The sequence below is a fragment of the Podarcis filfolensis genome, assembly GCF_964270895.1.
Source record: "Podarcis filfolensis genome assembly, chromosome: 1".
Taxonomy (NCBI): Eukaryota; Metazoa; Chordata; class Lepidosauria; order Squamata; family Lacertidae; genus Podarcis; species Podarcis filfolensis.
Window position 1 is genome coordinate 68,196,126 of NC_139604.1, and position 12,046 is coordinate 68,208,171.

The 12,046-nt window shown below is 43.5% G+C and overlaps 1 protein-coding gene across 1 annotated transcript in view; it reads left to right on the plus strand.

The window, feature by feature from the left end:
• IPO7 (importin 7) overlaps window positions 1-12,046 on the plus strand; it is a 42,324-nt gene that overhangs the window by 11,681 nt on the left and 18,597 nt on the right. The window contains exons 2-11 of the mRNA XM_083597832.1: window positions 3,973-4,054; window positions 5,412-5,565; window positions 6,012-6,170; window positions 6,863-7,019; window positions 7,293-7,382; window positions 7,818-7,912; window positions 8,020-8,104; window positions 9,237-9,371; window positions 10,309-10,408; window positions 10,988-11,064. Coding sequence (XP_083453958.1) covers window positions 3,973-4,054; window positions 5,412-5,565; window positions 6,012-6,170; window positions 6,863-7,019; window positions 7,293-7,382; window positions 7,818-7,912; window positions 8,020-8,104; window positions 9,237-9,371; window positions 10,309-10,408; window positions 10,988-11,064 — 1,134 coding nt within the window. The remainder of the gene's footprint in view (window positions 1-3,972; window positions 4,055-5,411; window positions 5,566-6,011; window positions 6,171-6,862; window positions 7,020-7,292; window positions 7,383-7,817; window positions 7,913-8,019; window positions 8,105-9,236; window positions 9,372-10,308; window positions 10,409-10,987; window positions 11,065-12,046) is intronic.

The window sequence follows — 12,046 nt, forward strand, 5'->3', positions numbered from 1 at the left end:
CTTAGCCGTTCCTCATAAGGCATCGTTTCCAGGCCTTTGACCATTTTGGTTGCCCTCCTCTGGACACGTTCCAGTTTGTCAGTGTCCTTGAACTGTGGTGCCCAGAACTGGACACAGTACTCCAGGTGAGGTCTGACCAGAGCAGAATACAGTGGCACTATTACTTCCCTTGATCTAGATGCTATACTCCTATTGATGCAGCCCAGAATTGCATTGGCTTTTTTAGCTGCCGCGTCACACTGTTGGCTCATGTCAAGTTTGTGGTCAACCAAGACTCCTAGATCCTTCTTGATCTTCTTGCAGTCCATGGGACTCTCAAGAGTCTCCTCCAGCACCATAATTCAGAAGCATCAATTCTTCGGCGATCAGCCTTCTTGATGGTCCAGCTCTCACTTCCATACATCACTACTGGGAAAACCATGGCTTTAACTATACGGACCTTTGTTGGCAAGGTGAAATTTTGTTTGTTTGTTTGTTCCATTTCTGTGATGTTCCTCTAAAGCAAATATCCCTCTGTGACAAGATCTCTTAATCAGTACTCATGGTTGATAGGTGTAGTCTGAGACTTCCCCCACCCCATCAAGAATAAGATTGTGTTGGTTTCCTAAATTGTTGTTCAAGCTCTTTTTAGTAGTCTCATCTTAAATTCTATAAATTTGTTGAGGAGGAAGATAGCATGCTTACAAAATGTTTCCTGGCACTACAAGTGTGTAAGTCACTTGCAGTGAACAGCAGGAATTGTCTCTTACACACACCCTAGGACTTTAAACTCAACTTTGATTCATTCTGCATAGATTTGTGTTGCATGTTCCTAATAAACATTGGCAGGTTCATAAGAGTGGAGTATCATGCTCTTGAGATAGAGATAAGGTCCTAGCCACAGGCACAGTGTTCTCAAACCAGGAAGGAGGGAAGAGCACCTTTGTTTGTGAAATGTGGAGGGGAAGAAGGAATAGTCTGCAGCTCAAAAATCAAATTGTAATAGAGGGTAGAGGAGAAGGATTCCTGAGCTGCCATCTTTCCAGACATGCTGTGTGGGAGGTAGAGAAATCTTGAGTACAGTCAATTCTCAAATTATGTGGGGGGTTATGTTCCAGGGATAGCACATAAAGCCAAAATCACATGTAGTCAAAACACATTGGGTGCAGTTGTGGTTAGGATTGCCAAAGTCTCCCCACCCCCCCAATGCCTGTCCCCTTTCTGCCTCCTCCTTAATTTTGTAAAGTGTTTTTCTTTTGCCAAGTGTATAAAGCCGAATGTGTGCAAGTTAAATGTGCATACCGTATTTTTCGCACCATAGGACGCTCCGTCCCATAGGACGCACCTAGTTTTTTGGGGGGGAAATAAAGGAAAAAAATTTTCCCTTTATTTCCCCCCCAAAAGCAGGTCAGGGAAACCGAACCAGGTCGAGGAACAGCGGGATGGTGGCGCTGCGCCTCCCTGCTGTCCCCCGAGCTTGTGGGGCTGGCTGATGTCTGCCTGGCGCGCGGGGCGCTCTGCTTCAGGGCGCCCCACCCGCCAGGCAGCAGGCTGCTATCCGCAGCTTGGGGAGCCTTGCGGGGAACTCCTGCAGGGCTCCCCACGCTGCGGGTGTCTGCCCAGCGTGAGGGGCGCTCTGCTTCAGGGCGCCCCACCCGCCAGGCAGCAGGCTGCTATCCGCAGCTTAGGGAGCCTTGCGGGGAACTCCTGCAGGGCTCCCCACGCTGCAGATGTCTGCCCAGCGTGAGGGGCGCTCTGATTCAGGGCGCCCCGCCCGCCGGGCGGCAGGCTGCTATCCGCAGCTTGGGGAGCCTTGCGGGGAACTCCTGCAGGGCTCCCCACGCTGCAGATGTCTGCCTGGCGCGAGGGGCGCTCTGCTTCAGGGCGCCCCACCCGCCGGGCGGCAGGCTGCTATCCGCAGCTTGGGGAGCCTTGCGGGGAACTCCTGCAGGGCTCCCCACGCTGCGGGTGTCTGCCCAGCGTGAGGGGCGCTCTGATTCAGGGCGCCCCGCCCGCCGGGCGGCAGGCTGCTATCCGCAGCTTGGGGAGCCTTGCGGGGAACTCCTGCAGGGCTCCCCACGCTGCGGGTGTCTGCCTGGCGCGAGGGGCGCTCTGCTTCAGGGCGCCCCACCCGCCGGGCGGCAGGCTGCTATCCGCAGCTTGGGGAGCCTTGCGGGGAACTCCTGCAGGGCTCCCCACGCTGCAGATGTCTGCCTGGCGCGAGGGGCGCTCTGCTTCAGGGCGCCCCACCCGCCGGGCGGCAGGCTGCTATCCGCAGCTTGGGGAGCCTTGCGGGGAACTCCTGCAGGGCTCCCCACGCTGCAGATGTCTGCCTGGCGCGAGGGGCGCTCTGCTTCAGGGCGCCCCACCCGCCGGGCGGCAGGCTGCTATCCGCAGCTTGGGGAGCCTTGCGGGGAACTCCTGCAGGGCTCCCCACGCTGCAGATGTCTGCCTGGCGCGAGGGGCGCTCTGCTTCAGGGCGCCCCACCCGCCGGGCGGCAGGCTGCTATCCGCAGCGTGGGGAGCCCTGCGGGGAACTCCTGCAAGGCTCCCCACGCTGCGGATGTGTTCCCGAAGCGCCGGGCGCTCTGCTTTCAGGGCGCCCGACGCTCCGGGAAGCAGGCTGCTATCCGCAGCCTAGACAGCCCTGCGGGACCTCCCGCAGGGCTGCCTAGGCTGCGGATATGTTCCCGAAGCGCCGGGCGCTCTGCTTTCAGGGCGCCCAACGCTCCGGGAAGCAGGCTACCATCCGCAGCCTAGACACGGCTAGCGGAGCGCTGCGCTAATCCCGAAGTTTGTGGCGTGCGGAGCTCAGCGTGCCCCAAGCTTCTGGGTGCCGGCAAGGTCTCCGCTAGACGGCTAGCGGAGACCTTGCCGGCACCCAGAAGCTTGGGGCGCGCTGAGCTCCGCACGCCCCAAGCTTCGGGATTAATGCAGCACTCCGCTAGCCGTGGGAGAGCTGGGTCTCCCATGGCTAGCGGATAGCTTCCTGAAGCCTGGAGAGCGAGAGGGGTCGGTGCGCACCGACCCCTCTCGCTCTCCAGGCTTCAGTGAAAGCCTGCATTCGCTCCATAGGACGCACACACATTTCCCCTTGCTTTTTAGGAGGGAAAAAGTGCGTCCTATGGTGCGAAAAATACGGTATGTTGTGAGTCTACTGTATTATTTTATGGGAGCATGCTTGTATTCCTCAAACTCACTTCCTTCTGCAATGTAAGTATGAAGGATTGGTAAATTCAGCCAGAAGAACAACTCTGTTCATCTGAAGGAGTGTGTACCATGTGACTGTACACCCTCACCCACACCCATGGAAAATGAACAGCCTGGTGGGAAGATGGTCTGTGATTTAGCTTCGGATTTCAGGGAAGGAGCCAAGAGTTCCTTATCTGCTTGACCTGCTCATAGTTAGTCTGTCAACATTATTACCCTTAGTCTCATTCTCAAAATCACTTCTATGGATTAGGCTTTTTCAGAAGCATGCACTGAAAGGGTAGGGAAAACACCATACTTACAGCATGCTCAACATCCCACTTGAGATTACAGTGGAGTGGTAAAGGGTTAAGTAGCCTTGATTCTATGATCTTTATTACACACCCTTGAAGAAAATGCAGGTAATGGAGCAAGAGAAAGTGATGCATATATTTCCACTTCCTGTGTTAAAGCTGATAACATCTCACGCAGCCAGATAGCAGCTCTTAATAAGATTATGCCAGAGTAAAGGGCATTAAATGTGATAGGCATCTCTTCTCCCAAATGGGAAAGTGGGAGGGGGAGGAAAACAGAAGGGAAGCACACCCATAGGAAATGAAAGAGGGGGGAAACTCTCTGCTAAGAGGCTCTGGGTGCTGTTTCTTAAAGAGTTGGGCCCCCACCTCCTGCTGTCTAGCTTTAGTTGAAGAACATACAGCACTCTGAAAACTACAAAGCTTTATTTGTAATGGTTTCCACAAATTATTTTGACATCTGACTACACCGTATTCACTTACTTTACAGGCTCACAAATCAGTGAACTTCGTTTCAACTCTCCTTCAAATCACTATGTCGGAGCAGCTGGATTTACCAGTAAGACAGGCAGGCAAGTATTGATTTTATTTATTTATTATAGTATGTATGCTAATATTATTTGACCGTGGGCAAAAATACGTAATGATAAGTAGAGTTTAAAGCTGTTGTAACCTAGATAATATGAACAGAACCCATACGGTCTTAGAAAATAGGTATGGGTGTTTTGGTGGGGGAAAACACTTGTACTACCAGTCATCCTTCAACAGTGGTAGAACTAACATACATATTTCTCCATACAAAGCTCTGTGTCTTCAGTGTGCTTATGATTACATGACAGTGGTGTGTTAATATTTTGAGATGAAAGTTCATCTCATCCTCTGCCATTTCATTTCTTTAAAAAGTACATAATGGGAGCTGAAGTAACCTATTTGCTAGAAATAGTACTGCTGGGATAATACCAGACTCTTCAAGCTAATTGTGTTTGAGATGCATGCATTACTAATTTGACTGTTGGAATAACAGCAGGCTATGCACATCATTTGGAGTCCAGTCATGAATGTAGGCATAAAGATTTGCTTCATGCCAGCTGAGGTGTACAAGGGAAATACTATGCTATGGTTCTCTTGTGATATAAGCTGAGCTAAAGTAAGTTCCATAGCATTCTGAAGGCTTTGTTTGCATGGCTTGCAGCTGTATTATATTTTTGCATCATGGTACAGTTACATTTGAAATACTTTGTTTTTACAGTTGGTTTATACTTCATAAAATCTTAAGTTCAATACCAATATGATGAATTGGAAATATAAACATGGATAAAATAATGATTTGTTGAATTCAGTAGTATTGACAACTCAGTCACATTTACCTTAACCTCAGTCCCCAAACATCAGCGCAAATGAGAAAGTTCAGAGTAATTCTGAAAGATTATGTGAAGTTGGGTAGGTTTGACAGTGAATAAATTTCATACCCCTCCAAAGGATTCACTTTTGCCCAAAGGTGACACAGTGATGATCATAGCATAAAAGAGTACTCAAAGTCAGTTTTGAGGATATCCATCAGACATCAGACCTGTATCCCATAATTCCATCACATAGCTTATAGGGGGCTTGTCTCATCTTAGCTGTACAGTAGCCCTATGAAATAGGTTAGACTGATCGTGAGTGGCATAAGATCACCAAGAGAGCTTCATATCTGAGTAGGAAGTTGGTACACAGGTGTCAGTTGTGACACTGTGACCACCTAATCACACTGACATTCTCCCTTAGATATATTCTGAGGTATGTTAGTCACAAGCTGCTGCTTAATCTCCAAATATGTTTCATTTGGGTTTGTTTTTTTTAATATGTGTTAATCAGTATTACTACAGAGACATCATTATCTTAAAAACGGGCTTGGACAATATTAATATTGAATGCTTCTCTTGACAGGTGTTATCTACTTGAAAAATATGATAACTCAGTATTGGCCTGACCGGGAAACTACACCAGGAGACATCCCACCTTACTCAATACCGGAAGAAGATAGACATTGCATTCGTGAGAATATTGTAGAAGCCATTATTCATTCTCCTGAGCTCATTAGGTATACTCTGAGTCATGATCACAGAGCACACTCTTTCCCAACTCTTTCCTTGTTATTTTAAGCCTTCATTGTCACTAGAAATTGTAACGATGTTGCTATGATCTCAAATAAATCTAGGTAGGTGCTGAAAAAGGTATGAACATGACACCCATGTAATTTGGTAATGAGGCAAGGGAGGCGATCTAGCTGTATCACTTTGGAGAAGCATGGCTATTTAAATAAATTCATTTGTGTGCATAAAACTATTGTAAACTGCCCTGTGATCCTTGGATGAAGGGTGGTTTAGAAATTTATTTTTGTTACTTAATTATCAATTCATTAATAATAAACTTGAAATTTCATTTAGTACAACATTGCTTGCTCACTTTAATTAAGAATTCGGTTATCCTACAAAAAATCCCAGCTAACGCATTGTAACAATATTTTTGTAACTTCTTTTGTTCCAGGGTACAGCTTACTACTTGCATTCACCACATTATCAAGCATGATTATCCGAATCGCTGGACTGCAGTTGTAGAGAAAATTGGCTTTTATCTTCAGGCAGATAATAGTGCCTGTTGGCTTGGAATTCTTCTCTGTCTTTATCAACTTGTGAAGAACTATGAGTAAGTTTCTGTCTGTCTTATAAACCCATAGAAGAGCCACATCAGTGATGTGTGGTCCCAGTTCTCCTTGTAGTTTACACAGCTAGTTCCTAGACAGTAGAGTTGTTTGAATTGTCAAACTGAGCAAGCTGTGGAATCGGCCCATTTTGATAATTGAAGGGAAGGTTGCGAGTGCAAAGACTACTTCCATCAGGATCCCTGTACTAGCCTTTTATTTAAAGTGTCTTAAAGTTCAGAACATGGTGGATGCTGCTTCCCAGTCTCCTCTCTCCTCCCAAAGTCCTTGTTCTGTGTCCCACCATTTTACTTAAATTTTATAATCCTAGATGATTTACAAGTGTCTAACCTGCTTTCATGAGAGGTGATTTTAAAAGTTTAAATGTCTGTCCCAGAGCATGGATTGGAGCACTTTACAGAGTTTTATTGCTGAAGCTACACAGGTTTGGTCCTTGGGACATTTCCTGGGAACTTTAATTAAGACGCTTGAGGACCTTGGAGGAGGACTAGGATGTAACTTGTCTAATTGCAGGTGTTCACTTCTTCAAAGTCATGCTTCTCCCAAACATTAAGGAAGTCTGACTGCCACACTCTGTTGCACTAACCCACCAATCTAATGGTGTCCCTTGGCATCTTTATTTTAATCAGTGTGGCATCTAAATTCTTTCTAATGTCAGTTCTCCTCCTCCTTAAAGATATAAGAAACCGGAGGAGCGGACTCCTTTGATAGCAGCAATGCAACACTTTTTGCCTGTTCTGAAGGATCGTTTTATCCAGCTTCTCCCTGATCAGTCTGATCAGTCTGTCCTTATCCAGAAACAGATCTTCAAAATTTTCTATGCTCTTGTTCAGGTAAGAACATTTTTTTCATTCCTAGTGCAATATTGCCTTGAATAACGTATCTACTGTCTGAAGCTATTTTTCATCAGTGCTTAGCTAAGGAAGTCAATGACTCATTTGGGATTATTTTCATCCAGAGTGGGTTTTGTAGGCTTGTTCGTTTTGAGCTTATTTTGGTCTCTATCAAGGGAATACCCCCTAAGAACATATTCACATGGAATATATTTTGAGCATATTTTGTAACCATTGCTTTTTTGTTTGTTTGTTTGTTTGTTTGTTTAATAGTACACATTACCCATGGAACTGATCAATCAGCAAAATCTAGCAGAATGGATTGAGATTCTGAAAACAGTTGTGGATCGAGATGTACCAGCTGTAAGTGCTTGTTACATTCAGGCCAGCCAGTTTATGAGCATGCAAAGAAACCATATGTGTAAGCTGAAGCTTTCTTTATAGTTTTTGCTTCTGTATTTCCCACATCCGATGTGATAAGCTACTTTTCAAGTGGAACTATTGCTTGTCTTATCAGAAGTGGGTATTGCAGTGCTGGAACTGCAAACAGTGTTCCCAACATGTTTGTGGTTCCCTTGCTTTCATGTGACCTGTTCCTTTTGGATCATCTGAAAACATAACTGAATTTGAAGGTATTTGGGGGCCCTTTTCTATATGCTATTTGTCCCACTAGAATATATACAGTATTTTGCCTTTTAAATAATTGCATGGTATACTTTAAGCAAAGATCCTAATTTCTCAGAACCCCCCAAATAATGTGAAGTACTCATTCTGTTAATCTGCTATTGGTTCCTAAAGGAAACCCTTCAAGTGGATGAAGATGATCGACCTGAATTACCATGGTGGAAATGTAAGAAGTGGGCACTGCATATATTGGCTAGACTTTTTGAAAGGTAATGCTTTTCCTCAATATTCCTTTTCATTTTTTAAAAATATAACTTTTGTGATGATGTGCACAATATATTGCAGTATTATATTGGACTTCTCACTAATGCAACAGGTATGGAAGTCCTGGAAATGTTTCCAAGGAGTACAATGAGTTTGCAGAAGTTTTCCTAAAGGCATTTGCTGTTGGTGTCCAGCAGGTAGGAAACTCTCTTTCAAGTCACATGCTTGATTAATAATTACTTGCGGTTTACCATCCTTTCCCCCCTCTTATTTTTCTCCAAATACGAAAGATTATACTAAGCTTGCTAAGAAAACACTTGAAATAAAAGTTCTGTCCCCGTCTCCCCGTCCCCAAAAATAAAGTAGGAACTGCTACTGCTTAAAAGGGTTTGATCCCTTGTTCTTGGTGTTTTGCACCATTTATTTTTGGATTACCAAGGTCTTTAATGATGGTATAGATTAGAGGTGAGCCTGTTGCCCTCCAGATGTTTTTGGACCACAATACCCCCCACCATTGGTCCTGCTGACTGTGGTTAATGATAGGTGTTGAAAGTCCAACAACATGTGGACTACAGGTTTTCCATTCCTAGTACTGAATGAAGCTTGAGTGACCTGAGGTCATATATCAAGTCAGACTATTTGCCCACCTGGCAAACCTCTGAGTTTCAAATTGTGAGAGGGTATCTTTTCTCTAATACAGCTGTACCTTGGTTGTTGAATGCCTTGGTACTTGTACGTTTCAGCTCCCAAACAATCGAAACCTGGAAATGAGTGTTTTGGTTTTCGAACTTTTTTTGGAAGCCAAACATCCAATGCGGCTTCCTCTATTGTTTCCGGCATGCCTGCACAATAGGAAGCTATGTCTCGGTTTCCGAATGTTTGAACAGACTTCCGGAACGCATTTTGTTCGAAAACCAAAGTACGACTGTATTGTGATATTGGATATTGAATGTGGGATCTTCTGCATGCAAAAGATGGGCTCTACCACTGAGCTATGTCACATCTCCAAAGGGGAACATAATTTGTGAGACCATAATCAAGTTTCCTTCCACGTGAATTGTTTCAGTGCTCCTGTTACTTGCAAATCATGTAGGGATGTGCTGACCATTGCTGGTTTATATAAACTACCAGAACTGGTGTTATTGGCACACTCCAAAAGGTACAAGCTCTCGTTTCCTAATTCCTTCTCATGCTAATAGGCACTTTCTAAATCATGTGTGCAGAAAGCTGTGACCTAAACACAACCTAAGGTTAGTTTTTAGCAGTTATCAGCAAGATGCTTTAATCTTTAGAAACAACCAACAGCAGTTGTTTTTTGCTTTTTTAAAGGTTTTGCTGAAAGTGTTATATCAGTATAAGGAAAAGCAGTACATGGCTCCTAGAGTTCTGCAGCAGACACTGAACTATATCAATCAGGGGGTGTCACATGCAGTCACTTGGAAGAATCTGAAGCCCCATATCCAAGTAAGTTCTTTTCCCATCCTCCTTTCTGAATGGTGACTGCATAACAGCATGAATACCTTAAACCTTTTTCTAGCCCTGTGTATTTTGAACTTGAACTTGAACTTCTTGCTATGTTAAGCGGTTTTAAATTTGGTTGTATTGAAGATAATGCTCAGTAAATACCCATAGTTGCTTTGAAAGCCATCAATTAGAAGAAACTTGGTGTGCCAGAGAAATTAACTACAGAAAAATACTTTAGACCTCTTGATTCTAAGTATCTTTGTAATTTTTAATTTATTTTATTTTTTGCATATTTGAGACAATTGTATATTTTTTCCACAGCAGTAAAACTTCAGAGTTCATTAGATTATTTTTCTTTTCCCTTAAATATTTTTTAAAGGTATTGGCATAGATATTTAATAAATAATAATATATTTCTCAGCGATTTCATACTGTGGTATCATATGAAGCCAAAATAAATCAAATTTACATATAGTAAAAGTAACCATGTTGGCCATAGAAAACACTGAAAATCCATATTGGGGCAGTACTTTGAGTAGGCCAACCAAATTGTCATAAAATAAAGTGCAAGCTTGCAAGTTCTTGAGAACTCTTCATTGCACTAGATTACCATCTAAGGTGGTGGAGAATATATAACCAATGGTATTGCTGTGAGTCTGCATCTGGACAGAGTCTTAAAACAGTGTGGCAGAGGATCTAATACACATCCAAATGATGTTCTTTTAGGTGTTATGCAATTATCAGGTTGCACAAAAACTGTTGGCAAGCACCAGCGTAATAACGGCTAATTCATGTTTTCATTTGATTTATTTAAAGTTCTGATTTAACTTGTTCAGTTTATGTTGTAGACTGCCCTGAGAACCTTTTTTTTTTTTGATAGGGCAGCCTATAAATGCCAAACATGCTTCTAACAAATCATATTCCTTATTATTTGCAGGGAATTATCCAAGATGTTATTTTCCCACTGATGTGCTACACAGATGCTGACGAAGAGCTATGGCAGGAAGATCCATATGAATATATACGTATGAAGTTTGGTAAGTAGTTCAAAACTAAGTTTATTTTTCCAGCTAGGTAGTACTAATGAGATGCTGCATATGTTAGGGACATTCAATCCCATCCCTCTAGCTGTTGTAAGAGAGCTTTGCACCACAACTTTTACTGTGGCATCCTGTATGAGGAACACAGAACATAACTGGACAGGTCTGTTCTGCTTGTCTTGTACAGGAAGCCTTCACAATAAAGGAAATGCCTCTCTCCACCCCTTGCACAAACTAGTTTGTAACATTCAGAGGTTAATCCTAACGCAGAAAGTACTTTGTGGATATATTTTACAATACTTAGGTTTTGAAAACAAAATTAATATGTTTACTACTTCCAGTTACTACTTCCAACATGTTAGGCGTTTTACAGTATTGGGATCTTTATGTTATTGTTTGTGTTTTTAAAAACTCCTTGCATAAGTTGAAAGAGGAAATTGCTGCACTTAAATTTTAACAAAACCTGGTGAGTGAGGACTAAAGTGGCTCTGTTGTCTGAATTCACTTCTTCTTTTGCACTAGTTCCTTTTATGCTTCAAAGACCAAACATTTAGACTTCTGTGTTTTGCTTAATAGATGTGTTTGAAGACTTCATTTCCCCCACAACTGCTGCACAAACATTGTTGTTTACAGCATGTGGCAAAAGGAAAGAGGTATGCTTTTTAAGGATTACCTGTAATCCAAGAACAGTAACTTTTTCTGGTATTTGTGTGGGCCCTCATATAGGTTTCAGGCCCAAATGTTTCCTATGATTAATACTTAGCCACTACAATTTACATGTTATTGTCATGTTGAAATGGAATTCTAACAAACAGTTTTAATGCTGCTGCTGTTGTTAGAATTTTGTTTGTTTGTTTAATGAATCATCACTGCTTGAGCAGAGCCCAGGATGATGCACAACAAAGCTGACAACAAAATTAAATCACTGATGAAAACAAACACACAACTAGTACAGTGGTACCTTGGGTTACATACGCTTCAGGTTACAGACTCTGCTAACCCAGAAATAGTACCTCGGGTTAAGAACTTTGCTTCAGGATGAGAACAGAAATCGGGCTCCGGCGGCGCAGCGGCAGCAGGAGGCCCCATTAGCTAAAGTGGTGCTTCAGGTTAAGAACAGTTTCAGGTTAAGAACGGACCTCTGGAACAAATTAAGTACTTAACCCGAGGTACCACTGTATATTCATAAAGGAACAAGTATTAAAAACACAATGCTCACATAGCTGTTCAGGGCAAACATGACCATATCGGGTGGGGTGTGGGGGGGTGTACACACACGCGCACACACACACTATATACACACACACACACACACACACACACACACACACACACACGCAAACACACTATATCTATTTATCAATCATCTACCTATCCACACACACGGACAGGCCTCTTCAGGAGAAGCCACACAACTGCTTTCTTCTAGATGGAAGGCACTACACCATCCCATACTGCAGCATTAATCATTCTCTGGACCTACCCTGTCAATCCATCACAGCTAGTTTGCACATGCCAAGAAGGTTTGAGAAGACAGGTGGTCCGCAAAACCCCTACAGATATCCTGTCTACATCAAGACACAGCAACTCAAACTGTATAAATATATTTATTTGATTATGCACTGAACAAATAAT